At 40.6% G+C, this 27,837-nt stretch overlaps 1 protein-coding gene across 1 annotated transcript in view; it reads left to right on the plus strand.

Moving 5' to 3' along the window:
• The first annotated feature begins 5,396 nt into the window (after window positions 1–5,396).
• The window catches only part of otog (otogelin), a 168,188-nt gene continuing 145,747 nt past the window's right edge, over window positions 5,397–27,837 (plus strand). Inside the window, 4 exon segments of the mRNA XM_055154364.1 lie at window positions 5,397–5,472; window positions 11,299–11,350; window positions 12,210–12,264; window positions 26,577–26,787. Of these exon segments, the coding sequence (XP_055010339.1) occupies window positions 5,397–5,472; window positions 11,299–11,350; window positions 12,210–12,264; window positions 26,577–26,787 (394 nt within the window).

Here is a 27,837-nt window from a genome sequence, read left to right on the forward strand (position 1 = left end):
TAAAATTAAAAAGAGAGAGACATTCAAATGAGACAGGAAGAGTGAACTGTGCTGAGCCTGGATTTAACCTTTAATACTTCATTCTCACAGACTTACGCACTTTTACTGCACATTTCTATGTCCTCGAGCTCTTTTCCAGTCTGAAAATCCTCAGGTTCACTCATGTTGTTTATCAGAGAGATGGTTTTCTGCCCAGAAACAGCAGGGGGAGACAACTGACCACACAATCGCCCAATAAACACACCAATAACCACCAACTGAAAAAATGTATTTGTATTTTGCTTGTACAAATCTAGAGAAGAATGTGTACTCATTTTCTCCAAATTACTTCATTTTATTTTATATTACCTTTCTGTTTGTCTGCTGTGTCATCGTGAAATTCAAAATCTCAGACTGGAGGAAAAATAAACCAGGCCTTGATTGTTTTTTGTTTTTCTAACAAAAGCAATAATTTGGAATTTCCACTGTAGACATGAGTTAGTCAGTGGTTTTTCTGTTAAGAAGGATGGAGTTAAAGTGGGGTGACTAGGAATTCCTGTTTACCCATGTTGGCGTGTTCCAGTTGTAGAAAATAATGACTGGAATCGATCAATTGAAATCACAAAAGTTTATTCCCTATTAGAGGTAAGATCTTAAGACCGAGCCCGAGCCCGACCTAAAATGTCAATCATTACTTCGGGTCGGGTCGGGCTTCTCTCTCGCTGACTTTTTTTCAAATAAATATATGTTTATAAAATGTATACTAAAACGATGTGTGGATACTAAACTAAGGAATACTTGTTATAAAATTAATAATTTGGATAAAACAGAGAAGTAATGTAATGTAATTGCTATTTAACTACTAAACAGGATCCGCAGAGCCAGAGCTCTGCGCACGTGAACGCCCCCTCTTCATTTAATAATCTTCCCCTCCGCAAGTCTGCATCTATTTTGACCTGGTGTCCCCAATATGAAGGAGCAAGAGGTTAAACTAAAGGCAGGAGAACTGAAAAGACAAACACGCACCGGTAAGAGTGAGGTGTGGAAAAGCTTCAAATTGATTGTTGAAAATGCTACAGAAACTTGCGTTGGCTTCGCTGAATGTCGTCAATGTGGCTTTGCTTTCATACGAGAGCAAAAAGACTGGCACCTCGACGCTGAGCACTGCTCCTCCTCCCGAGTCACAAATAAAATATGACATTTCGGGTTTGCTTCGGGCTCGGGCCTGCAAATCAAGTTAATTGGTCGGGCTCGGGCCGGGTCGGGTTTTAATACCCGCGGGCCGGGTCGGGTCGGGCTGGATTTTTTAGGCTCGATCTCACCTCTATTCCCTATTCAGTACAATTCTGATACAGAGCTCTGGGTCAAACCACTGTCCCTGATGGCCTATTCTACACAGGTCTTACTTCAGACAGTCTGAACACCTGCATCTGTCCCTTAACCCAGTATATATACATTCACAGAAATATGCAAATGATATGTTGATCAGGTTCACGCCTTGGCTCCTCCTTGAAGCCTCTCCGTTTATGGGAATGACCAGGTCTGTTTAGGTTTGGAGCCAGCCAGGATGACCCCACATCCGCTGCTCTGTAAAGAAAGTCCTTATCTTTAAACACATGTGTCAGATGTCAGTGGTTAAACATTAAATGTGGTGTACTCTCGACACTTTAATACTTATTACGGCCTTCACCCAGGACAGTCCCAGTTTTGAGCCCTGTGTCAATTGTCCCAGTGGATTTATCAAAAAGCAGCGATTCGTCCCAGTTTTATTCAAGAAATGTCCCAGGTGTCCCTGTATTGACCAATTTGATCCCTGCCAACAGTAAAGAGACGTATAGATTGTCATTTGTTTCTGTTTGTTGTTATCGTTCTGTTTAAAAACGACCAAAACACAAAGAAAATGTGACTATACTGACTCACATGTTGGTCATAAATGGTCTCTGCAGAACAATTTTCCTTAATTACGCACCCATTTAACAATTTTATTATATCCATCCACCAAAAACCCAGGGATGTCCCAGTTTTTTATTTTGAAATTTTGGTCACCGTAAATTAACGTCTCAAACCATCCAACACCTGCGTTTGGATGTTTGGTAAGAGTAAAACTGTGAAAAAAGCACTAAACGTTGTCCTTTTGTGCCTTATGCTTATTTTCCAAGCTTTGCTTTCTGTAAAATTACAAAATATTGGTCCCTTTACTGCTGGTGGGTAACAAATTTGTCAAAAAAAAAGGGACAACTGGGACATTTTCTTGTATTAAACTGGGACAAATCACTGGTTTTGTATAAATCTGCTGGGACAGGGGACACAGGACTCAAAACTGGGACTGTCCCGAGTAAACAGGGACGTCTGGTCACCCAAAACTGTATAAACAGCTTGAAACGCTCATATATTAATTTAAGTAAAACATTTGAATTAAATTTAAAATGAAATAAAATGAAAAATACATCAATAAAATTAAATTAAAAACTAATAAAAATTTAATAAAACCTAAAATGTTTTAATTGAGTAAAATGTAACATCCGGTTTTCTTATGGTACGCCTTTATTTTGAAGAACTACTTCCTGTATAGCACGTTAGCATTAGCTAGCTTGACACCGATAAAGAAGGAGAAAAGTTGACACGGAGACGAATTAACATGTTTTTTTGTTTTAACTTCACCTCTGAAAAGACATACGGTACGTTTTAAGTCGCAAACATGCACAATTGTAATAATTTATGAACCCAAAGTGGATGTTCTATTGATTTAATACTTATATATTCAGTGTTGGGAGGGTGACTTTTAAAATGTTTTCCCCTACAGATTACAGATTAAATACACCAAAATGTAGATTGTAACGGAATACTTTAAATTACTTAAAGTGAGTAAAGTAATCTGAATACTTTGGATTACTTGATATTGTCATGTTTTTTTTTAAAACTACATGAATGTATCAACCACATCCTGAAAATTCTTGTTTGTTCTCTTCAAATTGGCCCTGGTTTAGTCCAGGTTTAGTCCTGGTTTAGACCTGGTTTAGTCCTGGTTTTAGTCCTGGTTTAGTCCTGGTTTAGACCAGGTTTAGTCCTTGTTTAGACCAGGTTTAGTCCAGGTTTAGTCCTGGTTTAGTCCTGGTTTAGACCAGGTTTTAGTCCTGGTTTAGTCCTGGTTTTAGTCCTGGTTTTAGTCCTGGTTTAGTCCTGGTTTAGTCCTGGTTTAGTCCTGGTTTTAGTCCTGGTTTTAGTCCTGGTTTAGTCCTGGTTTAGTCCTGGTTTTAGTCCTGGTTTTAGTCCTGGTTTAGTCCTGGTTTAGACCTAGTTTAGTCCTGGTTTTAGTCCTGGTTTTAGTCCTGGTTTTAGTCCTAGTTTAGTCCTGGTTTAGTCCTGGTTTTAGTCCTGGTTTTAGTCCTGGTTTAGACCTGGTTTTAGTCCTGGTATTAGTCCTGGTTTAGACCTGGTTTTAGTCCTAGTTTTAGTCCTGGTTTAGTCCTGGTTTAGCCCAAAATGTGAAAACAAGAAAATCCCGCCATGTAATCCATTTATTTCAACAAAGTAACTGTAATCCAATTACCACTCACTGAAACAGTAACTGTAACTGAATACAGTTACTCATAATTTGTACTCTGATTACTTAACTGTATATAATACTGTATATAATACTTGAAACACACGTTAGACGTTAATTAACTGATTCCTATTTTACAATGGGTTTAACGTTCTTTTCTTCTTTCAGTTCAGTTCATGTTTATTTATAAATCACGTTTAAAACAACTTCACTGGACCAAAGTGCCTCACATTAAAGTCAAGAAAAACAGAAGAAACATGTGAAAACTACAATAAAACACTGAGATCACCTGTGTATCTAGGATTAAATGCCAGAGAGAAGAGGTGAGTTTTCAGTCTAGTCTAGAGTGTCCAGACGTCCCTGTTTACCCGGGACAGTCCCAGTTTTGAGCCTGTGTCTCCTGTCCCAGCAGATTTATATAAATCCACTGATTTGTCCCAGTTTTGTATAAGATATGTCCCAGGTGTCTCTATTTTTCACCAATTTGATCCAAACCAGGAGTAAACAAAGATTAAACCAGGACTACATCAGGTCTGAAACCAGGACTAAAACTGGACTATCACAATTTTCGACTAATCTGATCCCGGCCCACAGCAAAGAGGAGCATAAATTGTCATTTGTTTTGCCAAAATGACTTCAGCATTGAGAAACCCTCATGAGAGGCGACTGGATTTCAAACAGGTTTGATTTTTATCCTTATTTATTATCAGTCCACGTTTACTGCACGAAGCACGACAAATGATTAAATCCAGGCATACGCTGTGCAATTTTTGGCCCTTTTAGAGTCAATTTTTCACTTGTGCGACTGTTTCTGGGAGTGGGCAGAGTTTTGACTTAATTGTGTCGTGCTTCGTGTAGTAAACATGGACCGATTAACACCTCACGATCAGCTCCCAATTGTAGGTCGCAAGAATATCAATCCTGTTTGAAATCCAGTCGCCTCTCGTGAGGCCTGGATGAGCTGTGAAACGTATTTAACCAAACACACTTTTGTCCAGGTGACAAACTGAATTTACCCATTTGCTTTGGATTCTACCTGGGCGACTGAGGGTTCAGGGTCAGACCTATGTTCCCACAGCTCTATGTTCCCACAGCTCTATGTTCCCTCATTTCTAAGATTTTTCTCAAAATGAGAATTAGAAATTAGAAATGAGGGAACATCGGCACGCTCACATTCATGCCCAGTTAACAAATTGACTTTCTCCTTTTGCTATAGATTCTACCTGGACTGAGAGATTCTACACACATATATTTTAGCCAAACAAATGACAATGTTTTCCCCTCTTTATTGTTCATCAATTTGATTCCCTCTTTACAGGGATCAAATTATCAAAGTCTGAAATGGGGACAACTGGCACATTTCTTGCATAAAACTGATAGTCCGGATTTACTCCTGGTTTAGAGTTGATATAGTTCTGGTTTAATCTTAGTTTAGTCCTGGTTTGGACCTGGTTTAGATCAAACTGGTCAACATTTCTTTTAGAAAATTGTGAAAAATCACTGGTTTTGTATAAATCTGCAGGGACGGGGAACACGGGAGTCAAAACCTGGACAGTCCCGGGTGAACAGGGGCGTCCGGTCGCTCTAAATCCGTCTTATTACGCGTAAACTCCGTATCGTCCGTGATGTTCGAAGCCCCGCCCCTTCTCCGGCGCGCGCGTGTGTACCTGCCCCCGCCCGCACGTGCGTTATGCTAATGAGCAGGTGAGTGGAGCCGGGCTCGCGGGGGCTCGTGCTGCACTCGGACTGCGGCCTCGCGGACAGCAGCAGCAGCAGCAGCAGCAGCAGCAGCAGCAGGTGCGCGTGGAGCGGTGCGCGAGCCGGTGATGACGCGCGTGGAGACGCTGTGAACCGCGCGACTTTTACCGAACCGATGGAGCCGCGAGCGGGACTCACGAGGACGGACACCGCGCGGGCTCTGCTCCTCGGGCTCGTGCTCGTTTATCAAGGTCAGTGCAGGTTTTTACATTACACCAGTATTACGTTTGCATACGTTTTTATTCCTATTTAATGAATATATTATGCAACGTAACAGCATTTTTAGAGTGACCAGACGTTCCTATTTACTCGGGACAGTCCAGATTTTGAGCCTGTGTCCAATGTCCCAACTGATTTATCCAAAACCACTGATTTGTCCAAGTTTTATACAAGAAATGTTCCAGGTGTCTCTATTTTTGACCAATTTGATCACTACCGGCAGTAAAGAGAGACAAATTGTAATTTTTTTTAGCTAAAATATAGAAATCATGCTTAAAAATGACAATAAGATAAACAAAAAAGTGCAATAACAGTCCTTCAGATTATGACTGACCCACAAGTGAGTCGACAATGCACAATGTTACGAGCTCTTTTCACAATTTTATTTATACAATCCATCCTAAACCCGAGTGTGTCCAAGTTTTTAATTCTGAAAATATGGTGCAACTGCATTTTTAGGTTGACCAGACGTTCCTGTTTACCCAGGACAGTCCCAGTTTTGAGCCTGTGTCCCCTGTCCCATCAGATTTATACAAAACCACTGATTTGTCCAAGTTTTATACAAGAAATGTCCCGGGTGTCACTATTTTTGACCAATTTGATCCCTGCTAACAGTAAAAAGAGACAAAAAGAGACATAAATTGTCATTTGTTTAGGTAAAATACAAAAAATGTGCTTAAAAACGACCAAAACACAAAGAAAATGTGACTATACTGACTCATGTGTTCGTGCCTTAATAACACTCGTTTCACAGTTTTAGCATTAAAAGCCACCAAAAAAAACAGGAATAAACAGTGTTGGGGAGTAACAGATTACATGTACCGGAGTTATGTAATCAGAGTACAAATTATGAGTAACTGTATTCAGTTACAGTTACTGTTTCAGTGAGTGGTAATTGGATTACAGTTACTTTGTTAAAATAAGTGGATTACACGGCAGGATTTTCCTGTTTTCACATTTTGGGCTAAACCAGGACTAAAACTAGGACTAAAACCAGGACTAAAACCAGGACTAAACCAGGTCTAAAACAGGTCTAAACCAGGACTAAACTAGGACTAAAACCAGGACTAAACCAGGTCTAAACCAGGTCTAAAACAGGTCTAAACCAGGACTAAACTAGGACTAAAACCAGGACTAAACCAGGTCTAAAACTAGGACTAAAACCAGGACTAAACCAGGTCTAAAACTTGGACTAAAACCAGGACTAAACCAGGTCTTAAACTAGGACTAAAACCAGGACTAAACCAGGTCTAAAACTAGGACTAAAACCAGGACTAAACCAGGTCTAAAACTTGGACTAAAACCAGGACTAAACCAGGTCTAAAACAGGTCTAAACCAGGACTAAAACTAGGACTAAAACCAGGACTAAACCAGGTCTAAAACTAGGACTAAAACCAGGAATAAACCAGGTCTAAAACAGGTCTAAATCAGGACTAAAACCAGGACTAAAACCAGACTAAACCAGGTCTAAAACTAGGACTAAAACCAGGACTAAACCAGGTCTAAAACAGGTCTAAACCAGGACTAAAACTAGGACTAAAACCAGGACTAAACCAGGTCTAAAACTAGGACTAAAACCAGGAATAAACCAGGTCTAAAACAGGTCTAAATCAGGACTAAAACCAGGACTAAAACCAAGACTAAACCAGGTCTAAAACTAGGACTAAAACCAGGACTAAACCAGGTCTAAAACAGGTCTAAACCAGGACTAAAACTAGGACTAAAACCAGGACTAAACCAGGTCTAAAACTAGGACTAAACCAGGACTAAACCAGGTCTAAAACAGGTCTAAATCAGGACTAAAACCAGGACTAAAACCAAGACTAAACCAGGACTAAAACCAGGACTAAAACCAGGACTAAACCAGGTCTATAACAGGTCTAAATCAGGACTAAAACCAGGACTAAACCAGGTCTATAACAGGTCTAAACCAGGACTAAAACAAGGTCTTAAACCAGGACTAAACCAGGTCTAAAACAGGTCTAAATCAGGACTAAAACAGGACTAAACCAGGTCTAAAACAGGTCTAAACCAGGACTAAAATCAGGACTAAACCAGGACTAAAATCAGGACTTAAACCAGGTCTAAACCAGGACTAAAACAAGGACTTAAACCAGGACTAAACCAGGTCTAAAACAGGTCTAAATCAGGACTAAAACCAGGACTAAACCAGGACTAAAACCAGGACTAAAGCCAGGACTAAACCAGGTCTGAAACAGGTCTAAATCAGGACTAAAACCAGGACTAAACCAGGACTAATTCAGGACTAAAGCCAGGACTAAAACCAGGACTAAACCAGGTCTAAACAGTATGACACTAACATTAGGGTGAACATAATTTAAAGCAGCAGTGATCTCATATAAAAATCATTTCTCTGTCAATAATATTTTTAATCTGTTTAAGATGTTTATTTTCTTTTAGCAGATAAAACAAAACTTCTCATGTTCAGATCCTCGTCTTTGTTTCTCTACAGTAAAACAAAAGTCTGTTCATGGAGACTTGGGCTCAACAGACAATTTGAAGAAAACAAACATGAATTTTCAGGATGTGGTCGTTACATTCAAGACGTTTTAAAAAGCACGACAATATCAAGTAATCCAAAGTATTCAGATTACGTTGCTCACTTTAAGTAATTTAATGGATTATGTTACAAACTACATTTTGGGGGATGTAATCTGTAATCTGTAGGGGAAAACATTTTAAAAAGAACCTTCCCAACACTGAATATAAACATAGAAAGTATTTGTGCCACCGTAGTCTTAACAAAATCTATGAGAAACATTGAGTAACATTTCTATTTGTAAATTAAACTTTGTATTAACCGAGTAGTAGCGTAATTTAAGAGTTGCTGGATGTAGTTTTGGCTCGGACAGATGAACGGGGGAGCGGTCACTTCTCGCTCCGTTAGTTTCGGCTGCAGCAGGTGTCTGTCTGTCTGGAGCTCCGGAGGCGGGGGGGGCTGCTGCTGCTGCTGCTGCTGCTGCTGCTGCTGCTGCTGCTGCTGCTGCTGCCGCTGCTGCTGCTGCTGCTGCTGCCGCTGCCGCTGCTGCTGCTCAGACTCTCCACCCAGACTCAGGCGCTTCTGTTGGGGGGATGGTTTTTCAGAGCGCTGCCCGAGGACGACAACTAGGGGTGTGTAAAAATATCGGAATATCGATATATCGTATAATTTAGTGTGATGATACAGTATCGATATCGTGGGCTACTGTATCGATATATCACCAAGAGTATTTTTACATGGTTTACTAAATTATTTTGTTACAGTGCTACAGTTTTGTGGCTTGTGGAGTGAAAGGAAACTCATTTATGCGACACATTTGATATTTTGACACCGTTTTGAGGATTAAAATGTTTGTGTTTCATATGAACTTTGCACAAGAAGCGGTTTAACAAAGACTTTTAGTATCACAGCCACGATTTAACCTTTATTTTTTATTGAACTTTATCGAATCGATTTGAAATATATCATATCGAATCGAAAGGGCACTGTATCGAGGTATGAATCGTATCGTGGCCTGTGTATCGAGGTATGTATCGTATTGGCAACTTCTTAATGATACCCAGCCCTAACGACAACCGCCTGCTCCTGTTTATTACACCTGCAGAAACGAGAAAAGTTTATGATCTTTAGAACAGACTTTTCATTTAATTAGATAAACTTGATCCCTTTTAGTTCAGCGCATTGGAATTTTTTATTATTATATGGTTTATACACTGGAAAAAGCTTGGCCAAAATAAGATATAAACACTTAAATCTAACAGAAAATGACTTAAAAGTGGCGAAATCATCTGTCCAAGCAGCAAAATCATTTTACTTGACAAGTTATCTTAAAATAAACGACCTCTAGACTAGAATGAAGCAGTTTCAGAACTTGTAAGTAGATGAATAACCTGATAAAAGTTTTAAAATCATGGCCAGATCAGAGAAATTTGCGGCGTAGTTCATTTATAATACCAAATTTCCTCTTGTGTGAGCTTTAAGTCGTGTTAAAATGTTATTATCTTATCAAAAACAGACCTGAAGTTGTGTTTTGTTTCACTCAGACATGTTTGAGTAACACTTTATTATCAGTCTGTCTACATCTCCAAAGCTCAAAATGATCTGTTACACTTTATTTTCAAGTGAACTGCTCCTCTTACCTTTTTTTGTGTGTAGAAATAGGCAATTCCAGAGCAGAAATTATAATGGAGCACTTCCTGTAGAACCACAAGGTGCAATATTAGAACAAAGATCAGAAAATAGTGTAATATGGGCGTACATGGAATGAGAATTACAGCGAATATTATAAAAGTCTATTTTTACTGCTGTGTAGATTTTTCCTTCACAATACCTGTATATTAGCCTGATTCATCAGCTGGTTTCACTTTGTAGAAACTGTCTGACCTCACAGCATTAAGATTTGTTCTTTCAATGGTAGACGGGTACTTTTTTATTTAGCTGTTATTTGGTCGTCACATATGTAATACGCTGCAAACAGGGCTAATTGGTATATGAAGTTTTTCCAAAATCCCGTAGGAAGAAGGACAATAACGTCTTTCCCCTTGATAAAATTCACCAAACATTCTCTTTGTTCTGGCTTTAAATCCTCGATCTGGGGAATCGTTGCCAACACAGAATGTCTGTGTTCGTCTACATCCATCTCGACGCTTTGTTTACTGTTGTGCTGTTCCACAAAAGGGACACACACAGATGCTACAACGTCCAGGGTTCTTGCAGACTGTCTTGTGTATTCTGATTCCTGATGTAGTCGCTGGAGAGAAATGAAATTGAGTGGAGGCACTAGGTGGCACTAACCTGACTACCAACATGAGAACATAGATCAGAAAATAGTGTAATATGATACAGTCTTTAAGGTTGATCAGTCCTACATGGAATGAGAATTATAATTAATATTATTTTTAGTGCAGTGCAGCTTTTGCCTTCACAATACCTGTATGTACCCCCCGTCTGAAAGCTGCACTGTGTAACTTTTTGGTTGGGGATCTGTCACCTTCTTGTTTCTTTGGAAATCCTCATTTCTCTGCTTGGAATGTTCCACAGTGTGACATTAAACATCTACTTTACATTTACTCAGTGACAGGTGGTTTTGTTGGTCAAAAATATGTAGAAAAACAGGCATTCTCCCTGTGAGTGTGGCCTCTCCACAGATCTGACCTGTGACTTGGTCTGGTTTGGATAGAAAGATTTAATACTGATGTAACAATAACTGAAATATCGAAATATCGTGATATTGTTTCGTCAGAAGTCTCACACACGTAGGGAACTACATTTCCCATGATTCATTTCAGTGCAAACAACATGAAGAAATATGTTTTTTACTTGATTTCTTGGGATTATGATGGAAATAATTAACACCATAATCTTGTCACGGTATTTTAAAAGCAAAGAAATGTCCAATCTACAATTATATCAGCCTCTTCAAAATATTGCAATAAATATCGTACCGAGAGATTTGGATATCGTTACATCCTCGTTTAATACAATACGGTGGAACATCTCAGACAAAGCAATAACATTTCTATGGAGAAGAATATCTGACAGACCCGCCTGCAGAAAAATTACATAGTGCAGCTTTAAGGATAAGTTTGTGATATAAGTTGATGTAATTGATTAGTTTGGTTAGATTCTCTTGATAATATTGTGTTTTTTATGTCAGGGAAACTTAGACCACATCACACCGACACTAACTGAAGATTCAGTAAAATGTATTATTTTAGAGTCAAGATGATTAATCCTCAGTATTTTTATAATATTTAATAGAAGTAAATGATTTTAAAACATGTTTTTGTTTTTCAGCTTGTTTATCGTGGGGAGCAGAGAGAGTCAATCTGCAACAAGAGATCAACAAGTGAGTACAAAGACACAAAACTACTACACAAGACCAGATATAAACCAGAACTAAGCCAAGACCAAAACAGGACTGAATCAGAATTAAACCAGAACGTAGTCCAGACTAAACCAGAACTGAACCAAACCAGGACTGATCCAAGAACAAAACAGGACTGAACCAGGACTAAACAAGAACTTAACCAAGACAAAACCAGGAATTAACTGGAATTAAACCAGAATTTAGTCCAGATTAAGACAGAATTTAACCAAGATCAAAACAGGAATGAACCAGGACTAAACGAGAACTTTGTCCAGACTAAACCAGAACTAAACCAAGACCAAACCAGGACTGAACAGGGACTAAACCAGAACTTAACCAAAACCAAACCAGGACTTAACCAGAAGACCAAACCAGGAATGAACCGGAATTAAACCAGAATTTAGTCCAGATTAAACCAGAATTTAACCAAGACCAAAACAGGAAAGAACCAGGACGAAACCAGAACTGGACTAAGACCAAACCAGGAATGAACCGGGATTAAACCAGAACTTAGTCCAGACTAAACCAGAATTTAACCAAGACCAAAACAGAAGTAAACCAGGACTAAACCAGAATTTAACCAAGACCAAAACAGAAGTAAACCAGGACTAAACCAGAATTTAACCAAGACCAAACTGAGAATTAACCCGGGACTAAACTTGGACTGAAACAGAACCAAGACTTAACCGAGACCAAACCAGGACTGAACTGAGACTAGACCAGGACTAAAACTGAGACTAAAACCGAGACTAAATTGGACCTGGGTGTTGGGGGCAGTGTCTGAATTCGGGATGTTTTTTTGTGGCGTGTGAACAAACGTGCGGTTGTTCTCCTGCAGTGGAAGTCTGGGGACAAAAGCGGAGAAATGGGACACCACGGCCCTCGGAGACCAGGTAAAACCAAGACCCAAGTCCGGACTCAGACCAGGGAGGAGCCTGCAGGACCCTCCCACTAGAACTGCACCACATACAGGAAAAATATTGATATGGCAGAACTGGAGAACAATAATCAGTATCTCAACAACACAAAGGTCTGGAATTTACAATGTTTTGAAAGTAAAATGTTTGATTTTTTAAATTTAATTTAGTCACAGGGTCAAATGGAGAAGAGGAGAGGAGGTGCAGAAAAGAGAGTCAGATAGAAAAGGAGATGCAGAGGAGAAGGTCAAATGGAGCAGAGGAGAGCGTCAGAAGGTACAGAAGATGCAGAAAAGAGGGTCAGATAGAACAGAAAATGCAGAGGAGAGGGTCAGATGGAGCAAAAGACGCAGAGGAGAAGGTTAAATGGAACAGAAGATGCAGAGGAGAGGGTTTGAAGAGACAGATGATGCAGAGGAGAGGGTCAGATGGAGCAGAAGATGCAGAGGAGAGGGTCAGAGAGAGGGTCAGAAGGTACAGATGATGCAGAGGAGGGTCAGAGAAGAGAATCAGAATGCAGAAAGGTCAGAGGAGCAGAAGACGCAGAGGAGAGGGTTCGAAGGTACAGATGATGCAGAGGAGAGGGTCAGATAGAACAGAAAACGCAAAGGAGAGGGTCTGATGGAGCAGAAGATGCAGAGGAGACGGTTCGAAGGTACAGAGGATACAGAGAAGAGGATCAAACCGAGCAGATTAGAGGGTCAGAAGGTACAGAAGATGCAGAAGAGAGGGTCAGATGGAGCAGAAGATGCAGAGAAGAGAGTCAGGCGGTACAGATGATGCAGAGGAGAGGGTCAGACAAAACAGATGATGCAGAGGAGAGGGTCAGAGATAGAGCAGGAGATGCAGAGGAGAGGGTCAGATGGAGCAGAGGATGGAGAGGAGAAGGTCAGATAGATCAGAAGATGCAGAAGAGAAGGGTCAGAGGAGCAGAAGATGCAGAGAACAAAGTTAGATGGAACAAAAGACGCAGAGGAGAAGGTCAGATCGAGTAGAAGATGCAGAGGAGATGGTTCGAAGGTACAGAGGATACAGAGAAGGGGATCAGATGGTACAGAAGATGCAGAGGAGAAGGTCAGAGGAGCAGAAGACGCAGAGGAGAGAGTTCGAAGGTACAGAGAAGAGGATTAGAAGGTACAGATGATGCAGAGGAGAGGGTCAGATGGAGCAGAAGATGCAGAGGAGACGGTTCGAAGGTACAGAGGATACAGAGAAGAGGATCAAATGGAGCAGAGAAGAGAGTCAGACGGTACAGATGATGCAGAGGAGAGGGTCAGATGGAGCAGAAGATGCAGAGGAGACGGTTCGAAGGTACAGAAGATGCAGAGGAGAGGGTTCGAAGGTACAGATGATGCAGAAGAGAGGGTCAGATGGTACAGAAGATGCAGAGGAGACGGTCAAAAGGAACAGAAGATGCAGAGGAGAGGGCTAGAGGAGCAGAGGATACAGAGAAAAAGGGGCAGAGGAGAAGGTCAGATGGAGCAGAGAAGAGGGTCAGAAGGTACAGAAGATGCAGAGGAGAGGGTCAGGTAGAACAGAAGATGCAGAGGAGAGCGTCAGAAGGTACAGCAGATGCAGAAGAGGGGGTTAAATGGAACAGAAGACACAGAGGAGAGGATCAGAAGATATAGAAGATGCAGAGGAGAAGGTCAGATGATGCAGATGATGGAGCAGAGGACGTGTCGCCAGCGCAGGGATTTCCTGTTTTCAGACGGAGAATAGAGTCGTCCCTTTGTGAATATTCAGTTCAGGAGTGTATCTGCGCTCACATGGGCCTCGGTCTCTGTGCGAGGCGTGAGAAAGGCCTCGTGTTCACACCGCACACTTTCACACTTAAAACAGGTCAGGGACGAGCCGCTCTCTGGGACCAGGCCCACATACTCACCCGCTTTTCTACAGGTAAACCACTGAAATGTCTGACACGCCATGACTTGTCTCTGGAGTCTGGACCCACAAGGCGTCAAAAGTCTCAAAAGAATATTATTATTATTATTAGGGGTGTCAAATTATCGCGTGAATTGCGATTAATTAATTACGGTCATATTTAGCGCGTTGTATTTTTTAATCGCGTTAATCTCATTTTTAATCTCTAACTTCTGTACGCGAGTTGCCTTATTATAAAATCTGTTTTTATGTGTTGTTGGGACAATAACACATCGCTCCCGCAAACAATTGTGATTTTCTTTCTCGTTCTCGCCGCATCTGCGATAAACCTGCACACGTCTGAAAACATCACGACACAAACACAGAACAGACTCACCTTCAACACTCTGTCAGAAAACTCATATTCCACTGAGTCGTGTCCTTCAGTCCCACAGAAGCTGAACCGCATCAGCGACACAAGAGCATTTTTTATTTTTCTTGCTTAGTTTATGCAAATTAGCCATGCGGTTTTTAAGTTTTCGTTTCTGTTGAGACTTTGCGCAAATCAGCATTAAAACACATTATAATTTCAAACGAGCTGATGTGGCTCTAGAGTGTTCATGGTTCATATGTAATAATAATAATGTAATAATAATGAATTTAAATGAAAATACCTCAAGTTGAAGGCTTTTCTCAGCATTTTTTTTAGGTGAGATTAAAAAGAGATTAATTAGATTAATTAATTACAGATCATAATTAATTAATCTCTCAATTTTTTTAATCGCCTGACAGCACTAATTATTATTATTATTATATATTTTTTTATTATTTATGACGTTTATTTTGGGCAAGTAAAGATTTACATTTATATACAGTGGAATATATAACATAAGTGAAATCATAATAGAAATGAAAATAACATAAAAAAAAAAATAACAACAACAAAAATTAACTATTATTATTACTATTTTGCCCAAAAAGGAGTGGGAAGAAGAAAACTTAACATTTCAACTTTCAAATTTCAAACTCAGCTGGTAATAATCATAGGAGGGAATAGACCTTTTTCACAACAGCTGGAACTGTCCCACTTTAGGTTTGTGGAACGTCCAGTTAATGATTTTCTGTGACTAAATATCTGTGTAAATGTGTCGTATTCTCCAGCAGCTTCATAAATCTGCCCCATCACCAAATCTTCAACCAACAAACTCCACAAAGGATAAACATTCTAACATGAAGAATTTATCCACAACGATCAAGAGAAGAAAGACCAAAACTTAAAGGAAACAACGAGCCGCATCAGTGCAGGAGTGTGAAACTTAAATTCACAGAGGCCAAAATTAAAAACTGGGACTAAGTCGTGGGTCAAACTAAATATTTATTGAAAAATTTCAACAACATCTGCGTGTTTTCTCTTCTTTTGAGATCTGTAATGTTAAACCTTTTCTTATTAAAATAAATGTTTAATAATAGTTTGGCTTAAACATTGATCAACAAAACAAGCACAACAGAACAAGCAAAATAAAAAATAATAACAACATTTTAAATAAATAATGTCTCTATAGTCGATCTGTAGCCGGCCAGCTGCTCTAATACAGATTTGATCTGATCTCACGGGCCAAATATAATTATATTGTGGGACAAATTTTGCCCCCGGGCCTGAGTTTGACATGTCTGCATGAGTGACACACTGAACAAAACTAATGTTATGATCATGAATAAAACAGAAGGAACTTGTTCACTCCGACTGATTCTACAACTAAAATAAAAAATCGATTTCATGATGTGGATATTAGCACAGTTACAGATAGATTTGTCCAGTTTGAATGCGAGACGTCTCTAGGACCATAACATTAGTTTTGTTCCGTGTGTCACTAATGCGTCGTTCGTCATTCTCCTTTAAGTTTTCGTATTTCTTCTCTTGAAAGTTCATGTCAGAATGTTTATCCTTTGTGGAGTTTGTTGGTTGAAGATTTGGTGATGGGGTTCTGATACCACAATGAATTAAAGGTTGTATGGAGGATTTTTTTTTGTTTCAAATTGTCAGTGATAGATTATAGATGCAGTCGCCTTGTAATTATGATGACCAAAAAAAAGAGAATAAAAATTCATCAACTCTGGACGTGGTGGGGCTAAACATTTGCCAATAGATAACGACACTGCCTCGTTATCTGTGAGCTGACAGGCTGTCAATCAAACTCCCTACGTTTCTAGTGTAACTGACTTGCCTGCGCCGCCGGTACGTGGTTTATGTACGACTGTCACACAGTCCACAGACGCAAGACGCACAGACGCTGTTTACTCCACCAACACAACAGTTCTTAGCGGCTTTTTTTGACCTATATCTTCCTCGCAGTTCGCACAAAGTTTGTTGCAATGGCGACAAGAATCCAGGAGCAGTTCGCCGCAAAAGAAAGTCCGTTTTTGAGGTCGCTGAAAGAAGAAGACAAGGGGAAAAGCAGCGAACCCAAACTAAGGTGATTCTTGAAGATTCATTCCAGCGATGGCGCAACTGAAGCAGACGCAAGAGTCTAAAGACTGAACCACTGGTCCACAAATTACTCCTGGACAGGAAACTTCTGCTTATTATGAAAACGTACTTTATTTTTATTCCAAGAGCTGGACAAACAAACGTTTTTCAGGACACGAAAGCGATATCCTATGTCTGAAAACGTCATTTTCAAGGCAAAGAAAGAGTCCGCTTGCTGCTGCGTGTTGTAGTTAGTTCATTCGCACTGAATCTCCGCGCACTCTTCTCTGCTCCCCTTTCCTGCTCCTGTCCCCGCTGCCCGATCCACTCTTCCCCCTGCTCCTCACTTCTCGCTCCGCTCCGCTCCTCTCCCTCCCTGAACGAAATGTCCGCACACCCGCTCCCCCCGCTCCTCACTTCTCCGTCTTGTCTAACCAACACTGTAGTTAGTTGTTTACAAGTCATGTGCAGCACCGGCTGTAAACAAACCTGTTTGTGGCGTAAGGAGGAGGAGGGAGGAGGCGTTTCTACGTAGGAGCTGTAGGGGGAGGGGAGGTGGTTTCACACATGCGCAACATTTGAAAAAGGACAAACAGTCGCTGGATTTCTCGTTCCTTGGAAAATCCTCTATACAACCTTTAAGTACCGTATTTTCCGGGCTATTAGTGTCTGGATTATAAGGCGCGCTGTCATTAAATGGTCTATTTTCAAACTTTTTTCACAAATAAACCGCGTGGGACTTTAAATGAAACCCAACAGTGTGATGGGTGAGTGGTTTTGTTTGTTTGTTCGTTCACGGTGACTCTGGGCTTTGTTCAGTTGTGGCGTGTAGGGAGGGTGTGTCTGTCGCTGGATTGTCGGCGTGTTCGCAGTGACTCAGTTGTTCAGTCGTGTCTAGAAGCGGCACGTTGCACTCGCTTTTTCGGTTCGTTTCGGTTCCGTTCCTCCGTTCGTGGAGTCCGTGTGTCTGTGGCGCTGTGTCGCTGTGTGTGTTTGCAGCTTTAAATTTACTGAAGTCGTGCTGCGACACCCGAGTGGTGCTTTGGATTGCGGGGTGCGGTTGTTTTTTGATGCGGTTAGAGGCTCAAGGCCGCGTCTAATCTCCCGGAAAATACGGTACAGCTAAAAGACAATGAAAAGCCCAGTCTTTCCTCAACCAAATTAAAAACATTATTGATAGAAGAGGAGGAGACACGGTCCACACAGCAAGGTTTAGTCCTGTTAAATCCTGGTTTAGTCCTGTTTTAGTCCTGGTTTAGTCCAGGTTTAGTCCTGTTAAATCCTGGTTTTAGTCCTGGTTTTAGTCCTGGTTTAGTCCTGGTTTTGGAGTCCTGTTTTAGACCTGGTTTAGACCTGGTTTTAGTCCTGGTTTAGTCTTGGTTTAGTCCTGGTTTAGACCTGGTTTTAGTCCTGGTTTAGTCCTGGTTTAGACCTGGTTTAGACCTGGTTTAGACCTGGTTTTAGTCCTGGTTTAGTCTTGGTTTGGACCTAGTTTAGACCTAGTTTAGACCTGGTTTTAGACCTGGTTTAGTCTTGGTTTAGACCTGGATTTAGCCCTGGTTTAGACCTGGTTTTAGTCTTGGTTCAGTCTTGGTTTAGTCTTGGTTTAGACCTGGTTTTAGACCTGGTTTAGTCTTGGTTTGGACCTAGTTTATACCTGGTTTAGTCCTGCTTTAAACCTGGTTTAGACCTGGTTTAGTCTTGGTTTGGACCTGGTTTTAGCCATGGTTTAGACCTGGCTTTAGTCCTAGTTTAGTCTTGGTTTAGACCTGGTTTAGACCTGGTTTTAGCCCTAGTTTAGACCTGGCTTTAGTCCTGGTTTAGTCCTGGTTTAGACCTGGTTTAGTCCTGGTTTAGACCTGGTTTTAGACCTGGTTTAGACCTGGTTTAGACCTGGTTTAGACCTGGTTTTAGACCTGGTTTAGCCCTAGATTTAGACCTGGTTTAGACCTGGTTTAGACCTAGATTTAGACCTGGTTTAGACCTGGTTTTAGACCTGGTTTAGACCTGGTTTAGACCTAGATTTAGACCTGGTTTAGACCTGGTTTAGACCTAGATTTAGACCTGGTTTAGACCTGGTTTTAGACCTGGTTTAGACCTGGTTTAGACCTGGTTTAGACCTTTTAGACCTGGTTTAGACCTGGTTTAGACCTAGATTTAGACCTGGTTTAGACCTGGTTTAGACCTAGATTTAGACCTGGTTTAGACCTAGTTTTAGACCTGGTTTAGACCTAGATTTAGACCTGGTTTAGACCTGGTTTTAGACCTGGTTTAGACCTGGTTTAGACCTGGTTTAGTGTCCGGCAATGAGTGGAATTACTGGAAAAAAAACCACTGGCTTTAAAACCACCTTTAAGGCTTCCAGTCCTTGTCACGTTTTACTTCCAGTTTCTGAGTTCCCTCGCCTTAAAAAAACTCATGTGAAAGTACATTTTGCATCAGTGATTCGTTGATAAAATCAGATGAAACTCCAGAGAGCTGCGTGTCCCGGGTCTGATCTCCTCTGAGCCCAGCGCCCCGTTCCCACATCACCACACCCTCACAGACAAACTGTCCCAAACATACAGCACTTATTTCTCATTCATAAACACCAACAATGAGCGAATTGTGACTCTGACAAAAAAGGAGAAAATTGTGGGTCAGAAAACAGCCTGGGATTGAAACGTGATGCTCCGTAGTTTCAGTATTTTTCAACAATAAATCAGACTTGAGTTCAAAGTGTTTCCAGGACAGAAGCTACGCAACCGAGAAAAACTAAATTGTGGCTCCTACATTTACGTTTTGAGGTAATATTCCAGTAAAATTGTGCTTGATTTGTTCATTTCTTGTCTATTCCTCATTTAAAGCTTCTGTGTTGTGGTGTTTTCTGATCTAGACTTGAACTTACACAAACTTTATTGATCTACAAGGGAGATTATTTGGACACAGGAGCTCACACATTATAATATAATAACAAAGAGTAAAAAATATAAATGAGATAAGACATAATTATATAAATGTACATGTACACGTCAAAATAAAATAGAAAAATAGGTAGGGATGTAACAATAACCGAAATATTGTGATATCGTATCGTCAAAGTCTCACAATAATATCGTAGACCATCACAATATATCGAATCACAAGTGTCTTTGCTTAAATGAAGAGTTATGGTGCAGCATTAGCTAAAAAAAGACAGTAGGAAGTAGGCATGGGCATGATTAATCGATTAATCGATAATTGATCATTAAGAATTTCATCAATTATGTAAATTTTAATCGACAAACCAAATGTAGGTTGCTGTAGTGTGACCAAACAGGGGTCCGTACATGTAGCTCTCTGCACTCAGAAGAAGCGAGACACAAACAGTCACAAATGTGGATTTAACCAGGATTTGTAGAAGAAATTCCACACTTTCCGTTGCGTTGGGACAAGTGTGAGTCCATGTGCACAGTGGATAAAGCAGCACATATGTTTCTGTGTCCAGTGGGAAAAAGTTTTTCCAGGTGAGAGTCGCTCAATGTGGATGACGAGGCCCCGCCCCCCTCCCCCCGTACGCTGTCCTGGTTTTGACAAACACAAATCTGGTCACACTGACCTGTATTCACCTGAGTCATGTCTTTTAATCCAACACAAGTTGAACCACATCAGCGACACAAGAGCTGGAGTTTTATCTTCGCTTAGTTTATGTAAATTAGTGATGTGGTTTTAAGTTTTGTTTCTGTGAGATTTGAACAAAACTGAATTAAACACATGATAATGTCAAACAGCTGATGTGGATCTAGAGTCGTTATGTTTATATGTCGTAAAGTTGAATTTATTTATGTAGATTAGTGCAGATAGTAATAATAATCATTTTAATATAAAAATGTTAATGATTAATCGATAATCGATAGTTAATTCTTCCGACGATCGATTAAGAAAATTTCATCGAATGCCCTTCACTAGTAGGAACTACATAGACCATGATCCTTTGCTCAATTTCAGTGCAGACGACAAGAAGAAATAACAGTTCTAACACTTTTAAGTCTTAGTTCTTTGGATTAAGTCTTGTCAAGGCGTTTTAAGATCAAAAAGTCGCATATTAACAGTTTTGGTTTTGCCTCCTCAAAATATCGCAATAAATATCGTACCGTGAGATGTATATCGTGAAAATATCGTACCGAGAGATTTGGATATCGTATAGTATTAATTTGAGTGACCAAACGTCCCTTTTTACCTGGGACAGTCCCCGTTTTGAGCCGTGTGTCTCCTGTCCCAGTGCATGTATCCAAAACCACTGATTTATCCCAGTTTTATACGAGAAATGTCCCAGGTGTCCCTATTTTTGACCAATTTGACACCTGCCAACACTGAAAAAAGAGACATAAATTACATATCATTTGTTTAGGTAAAATACCAAAAATCTGCTTAGAAACGACCAAAACTCAAAGAAAATGACTATACTGATTCACATGATCATCATGAATGGTCCTGGGAAACAATTTTCCTTAATTGTCAAAGCCTGATCCTGTCAGATCTCAGAAGCTCAGCAGGGCCGGGTCTGTTTAGTGCTTAGACAGAGACACTGGGAAAATCAGGAGCCACAGGAGGCGCCAGTTGTAAAAACTGTTGTTGTGTCCTTAGGCAAGACATTTCACCCTCATTGCCTAGTACCAAAGTGGTGCATGTGTGTGTTGGTGGTGGTCGGATTGTCAGATTGGCAGTATCGCTTCCGTCAGTTTGCCCCAGGGCAGCTGTGGCTACAGTAGTAGTTTACCACCACTGGGTGTTACGGCTCGCGGTCTGTCTCCAGCTCCACATCGCCTGACGCTCCCCGTTTGTATTACCGCGTGTATCTTCCGTATTTGCATGTCCTGTGTGGTACCTGCTGTCTGACTGCTGCTGTCGTGGCTCCGATGCCCCTTGTGCTTATGTTGGTTGGAGGATTGACGTCCCGTTCCTCCAATCCCTTCCCTCCACATCAATCATCTCGACCAATAAAAGTGCAGTGCGCGTGTCCCTCCGGGCGGCTGGACGGCAGTTTCAGTTCGCCCCTCACATCTGTAGACGTTCACTAGTGGTCTCTCTTTTGATATCATAAAGTGTGTTTATATTACTATAATTTTTAGTTTTGCCAGTTTGGCTCGGCCCTTGGGCAGTTGTTTTTTGTTGCTATTAGCTTCCTTAGTTTAGGAGTGGTTTAGTTAACTTTGGGGAATTCTGATTTATCAAATGTAAAACGTTTTACTTTGTTATTGTTAGTGCTGTCATGCGATTAAAAAAATGTATAGATTAATTAATTATGATCTGTAATTAATTAATCTAATTAATCTAATTTTAATCTCACCTAAAAATTGCTGAGAAAAGCTTCAATTTGAGGTATTTTCATTTAAATTCATTATTACATTATTGTGGCAGATCAAAAGACTGATATAGATTAAAAAAAGTGACTTTATAAAGTCATTTATTGTTTAACAAATCTCTCCAAATTGGCTGTTGAGCCCAAGTCTCCATGAATAAGAAACTGTTTGCTGTAAAGTAGCAAAGACGAGGAAATCTGAACATAATAACTTTTGTCGACTTAAAGACAATAAAAAGTCCAGTCTTTCCTTAACCATATTAAAAATATTATTGATAGAGAAATGCTTTATATATGAGATCACTGGTTTTAGTCCTGGTTTAGACCTGGTTTAGACCTGCTTTAGACCTGCTTTAGTCCTACTTTAGTCCTAGTTTAGTCCTGGAAAGGGTTAGTCCTGGTTTTAGTCCTGGTGTTAGTTCTGGTTTAGTCCTGGTTTAGTCCTAGTTTAGACCTGGTTTAGTCCTGGTTTAGTCCTGGTTTAGACCTGGTTTTAGTTCTGGTTTTAGTTCTGGACTGGATTAGTCCTGGTTTTAGTCTTGGTGTTAGTTCTGGTTTAGAGGTTCACAGGAGGAAGCTCGGTTTACGCCGCGTACGCGAGAAAACACGATCCACACGCGGCTCACGGGAGCAGGTCTGTGTCCACGCAGTAACTACGGAAGGAAACGTGGTCCGCGTGTTCTCAGGGTAATGACGATGATGAAGGTGTGTGTTGTGTTTTGTGTTTGTGTGTGTGTTTGTTGTGTTTGTTTGTGTTGTGTGTGTGTTTGTGTGTGTGTGTTTGTGTGTGTTGTTTGTGTGTTTGTGTGTGTGTGTGTGTGTGTGTGTGTTTGTGTGTTGTGTTTGTGTGTGTTTGTGTGTGTTGTGTGTGTTGTGTGTGTTTGTGTGTGTGTTTGTGTGTGTGTGTGTTTGTGTGTGTGTGTGTGTGTGTTTGTGTGTGTGTGTGTGTTGTGTTGTGTTTGTGTTTGTGTGTGTTGTGTTGTGTTTGTGTGTGTTGTGTGTGTTTGTGTGTGTGTGTGTGTGTTGTGTGTGTTGTGTTGTGTGTGTTTGTGTTTGTGTGTTTTGTGTGTGTTTGTGTTTGTGTGTGTGTGTGTTTGTGTGTGTGTGTGTGTGTGTGTGTGTTTGTGTGTGTTTGTGTGTGTGTGTGTGTGTTGTGTTTGTGTGTTTGTGTTGTGTGTTGTGTGTGTGTGTGTGTTTTGTGTGTTGTGTGTTGTGTGTTGTGTGTGTGTGTGTGTATAGGACAGTAGTGCAGACATCATGAGTCTATGCAGGTTGTTTTCACCAGTGACATTTAAGTTGTAGGTGATTTTATATTTGTTATTTTCTTTTATATTTCACGTCGGGAGAATAATTTCCAAAACACGAATGTGTTTTTACCTGTGCACTGCTGCTCTGTTCTACTGGCTCTTCCACCTCGTCCATTGTGCGACTGACGCCGTAAACATCGCTCTTATTGCGCGTGTTTTGTGTGGGTTTCCGACAATGAGTGGAATTACCGAAATAAAAAAAATGTATAAATGTGTTTTTTGTGTGTGTGTGTTGTTGTCTCAACAACACATAAAAACAGGTTTTATAATAAAGAAACTCGCATACAGAAACAGTAAAATTAGAGATTAAAAATGAGATTAACGCGATTAAAAAACATAACGCGCTAAATATGACTGTAATTAATTAATCGCAATTAACGCGATCATTTGACACCCCTAGTTATTGTACTTACCTACATCACTTTATAAAACCCATTTATTTTACATCATATCTGGTTTGTGTTACTTTCCTTCGTCCCTAACACTGGGTTATAACACTGGGTCTGGAGTGAATGAATAATACTCTGTGATGCGCCTTTGTGTCCAAAAAAGCGCTGTATAAAACTGACACATTATTATTATTTATTAGTAATTACACACTTGTTTCACAATTTTATTATTAACAACAACCAAAAAAAAAACTATGTCCAAGTTTTTTATTTTGAAATTCTGGTCACCCTTGTGTTAATGCACTTTTTGCTCGTACAAACCCGCCCACTCACTCCTCGTACAGCTCAGCCTTTGTCCTGCTCTATGTGATTGACAGGCAGATTTAACCAATCACAGAGAAGTGTGGTCTGCAAATATAAGAACACACCTGATCCTTATTATGTGACCGTCTAAACTCGGTTCAGTCCTATATTTAACATTTTCTCTGCGAATGTGTTTTCCTCTCGTGTTTCTGCCCGAGCCGCAGGAGCCCCGCCGCAGGTGCTGACAGTAAATATTGGGTGTTGAGTGGATCCTCTCAGTTTTGGTCCGGTCTTTGAAACCGTGAAACCGGATCTTTGCGAGTCCTGAGACCTGGACTTTAATCTGTCAGCGCCGTAATCCTGAGAGTCGCACGAACGAGCCAAAATTCACATTCACACCGGAGTCACGCCCACAACCATCTGGGAACCGGCTCAGGATCTAATCAGACTTATTTTAGATTCAGTTTAAGGAGACTGGAAGTTTTGATCTAAAGTGAGGTCTAATTTGGTCTGCGAGGGTTTGGATTATGATTGGTCAGAAGAAGTATGGATTCTGATTTGATTTTCCGCTAAAATAAACCATATCCATCTTTTACGTTAATACAAACAATACTTAAAGACAATTATTAATATATTTGCACTTTTTTACATATTTTGACTGCACTTGATAAAATATATTCAAAGGACTGAACCAGGACTAAACCAGGACTGAATCAGGACTAAACCAGGACTGATTCAGGACTAAACCAGGACTGAATCAGGACTAAACCAGGACTGATTCAGGACTAAACCAGGACTGAATCAGGACTAAAGCAGGACTGAACCAGAACTGAACTAGGACTGAACCAGGATTAAACCAGGACTGAACCAGGACTGAGTGTTGAGATTATTCCTGGTTTAGTCCTAGTTTAGTCCTGGTTTAGACCTGATTTAGTCCTGGTTTAGACTTGGTTTAGTCCTGGTTTAGACCTGGTTTAGACCTGGTTTAGACCTGATTTAGTCCTGGTTTAGACTTGGTTTAGTCCTGGTTTAGACCTGGTTTAGACCTGGTTTAGTCCTAGTATATACTCGTCTTAGTCCTGGTTTAGTCCTAGTTTATTCTTGGTGTAGTCCTTGTATAGTCCTGGTTTAGTCCTGGTTTAATCCTGGTGTCGTCCTGGTTCAGTCCTGTTTTAGACCTACTTTTGACCTGTTTTAGTCCTGGTTTAGACTTGGTTTAGATCTGGTTTAGTCCTGGTTTAGATCTGATTTAGTCCTGGTTTAGACTTGGTTTAGATCTGGTTTAGTCCTGGTTTAGACCTGCTTTAGACCTGGTTTAGTCCAAGTGTAGTCCTGGTTTAGTCCTGATTTAGTCCTGGTTTAGACTTGGTTTAGATCTGGTTTAGTCTTGGTTTAGACCTGCTTTAGACCTGGTTTAGTCCAAGTGTAGTCCTGGTTTAGTCCTGATTTAGTCGTGGTTTAGACTTGGTTTAGTCCAAGTGTAGTCCTGGTTTAGTCCTGGTTTAGTCCTGATTTAGTCGTGGTTTAGACTTGGTTTAGTCCTGGTGTCCTATTGAAGTTCAAAAAAGTCGACTGCATGAAGTTGGAAATGATAAAAATCGTTTATGAATGCACATAAAAAAAAAATGAAAATACAATATTAAAAAATATATATATATTATCAGTTTTGAAACTCATCAGGAACACAAAAGATGCATTTACTTCAAAGGCCTGTGTCTTTTCTAACCACACAAATTCCTGGAATATTATTATGTCTGGATTTTTCTAGTAAATTCTCTCTTTTTTTCTCTCTAAGGTCCCTCCTGTGGAAACAACCAACAGAACGTCTCATACAGATCTGAACACGGCCACGTTCACTTCAGAGAGCGCCGCAAAATCCGCCCAGGACGCACACAGGACTTTACAAACCACAACCGGCTTCAGCCAAACGATATACGATCCTAACGACGCTTCGATCTGAGTCAAGAAGTCAAACTACACCTTCTGTGGACTTAAACACCTCGAAACATCCTTCTGTGCGACAAACGACGTCCAACGGTGCGAAAACGAGCGCAAAACCCAACACGATCGGCCAATCAGAGGCGAGAACAGAACCCAACGCCAAGTTACCGACGATATCAGCGCAGGAAAGCGAGTCTACAAGCAAATCTACGCAATCAGCTGTAACATCGCCGGGAATTGTACCTTCAACCGCTCATGAACAAAGTACAACTACAACAACTAGTTCTGTAACTTCCACTTCGACGATATTCCCAGAAATGCATCGTACAAGCTCGACAAACTCAGCTACATCGTCGAAAGATTTTCATTTCACGACCAGTGCGAAAACTCAAAGCACGGCCGAGGATTTTAGTCGTTCCGCGAGCCGTACGACCGCGACGAGCCAATCAAAACTCTCCGCAAACACCGTCAGCCAATCGAAACGGACGACGACAAGACCGACGGAAACTAAAACCACGAAACTGCCAGATCAGACTGCGGCGGAAACTACCAAACATTCAAAAAAACAATCAGAAAGTACCACGACTCAAACCAGCCAATCAGACGACAGTGCTGAGGTGTTGCTAGGCAGAACGGTGATATCAGCCAATCAAAAATCACTTGGAAATTTAACAGATTCAAGCCATTTTACAAACCAGTCACTGCACGGCACACGCGGCCAAAACGCAACACGAGACGTTTTATCGAAGTGGCGCCAAAGCGAGACGGAGAACGCCAATCAGACGCTGCATCACGACTCCTGGGACCAATCGGGCGGCTTCGAGGAGGAGGAGGAGGGCGGGACGAACTCTACGGTTTTGAGGCGACAGTTTAAAGAAGCTCTGAACACCAACTCCAGAAGACGGTCACGTAAGTCCGAGCGATTTAAATGTAATACCTCAAATGACCACTAGGAATAAACATAGAGATCTCTAGCGCCCCCTAAAGGATCTAACTGGAAAGTGTTCTCTCCTGTTCAGTTCCATGAGTGTAAACTGAGACTGTAGTGGCACAAATAATCCATAATTTAATCATTTTATTCAATACAGATAATCCAATCCAATTATTATCCAATTATTTCTCTTGCACATTTCACAGACAGTGTTGGGGAGTAACAGATTACATGTACCGGAGTTAAGTAATCAGAGTACAAATTATGAGTAACTGTATTCAGTTACAGTTACTGTTTCAGTGAGTGGTAATTGGATTACAGTTACTTTGTTGAAATAAATGGATTACACGGCGGTATTTTCCTGTTTTCCTTTTTTCACATCTTGGGCTATATCCCCTTTTGTTTTTTCTTTTTTTTTGTTTTTGTTTGTTTGTTTGTTTTTTCGGTGATTCCAATCATTGCCGGAACCAAGTCTAAACTAGAGCTAAACCAGGTCTAAAAACCAGGTCTAAAACCAGGTCTAAAATCAGGACTAAAACAGGACTAAAACAGGTGTAAAACCAGGTCTAAACCAGATCTAAAACTAGATCTAAACCTAGATCTAAACCAGGTCTAAAACTAGATCTAAACTAGATCTAAACCAGGTCTAAACTAGATCTAAACCAGGTCTAATCTAGATCTAAACCAGGTCTAAACTAGATCTAAACTAGGTCTAATTAGATCTAAAACCAGGTCTAAAACAGGTCTAAACCAGGTCTAAACCAGATCTAAAACCAGGTCTAAACCAGGTCTAAACCAGGTCTAAACCAGGTCTAAACTAGATCTAAAACCAGGTCTAAAACAGGTCTAAACCAGGTCTAAACCAGGTCTAAAACCAGGTCTAAACCAGATCTAAAACCAGGTCTAAAACAGGTCTAAACCAGGTCTAAACCAGGACTAAAACAGGATTTAACAGGACTAAAACAGGTGTAAAACCAGGTCTAAACCAGGTCTAAAACCAGGTCTAAACCAGGACTAAAACAGGACTA

This window comes from Boleophthalmus pectinirostris, unplaced genomic scaffold (assembly GCF_026225935.1).
Source record: "Boleophthalmus pectinirostris isolate CB_2022bp ecotype Guang Dong unplaced genomic scaffold, ASM2622593v1 HiC_scaffold_19, whole genome shotgun sequence".
In the NCBI taxonomy this organism is placed as follows: Eukaryota; Metazoa; Chordata; class Actinopteri; order Gobiiformes; family Gobiidae; genus Boleophthalmus; species Boleophthalmus pectinirostris.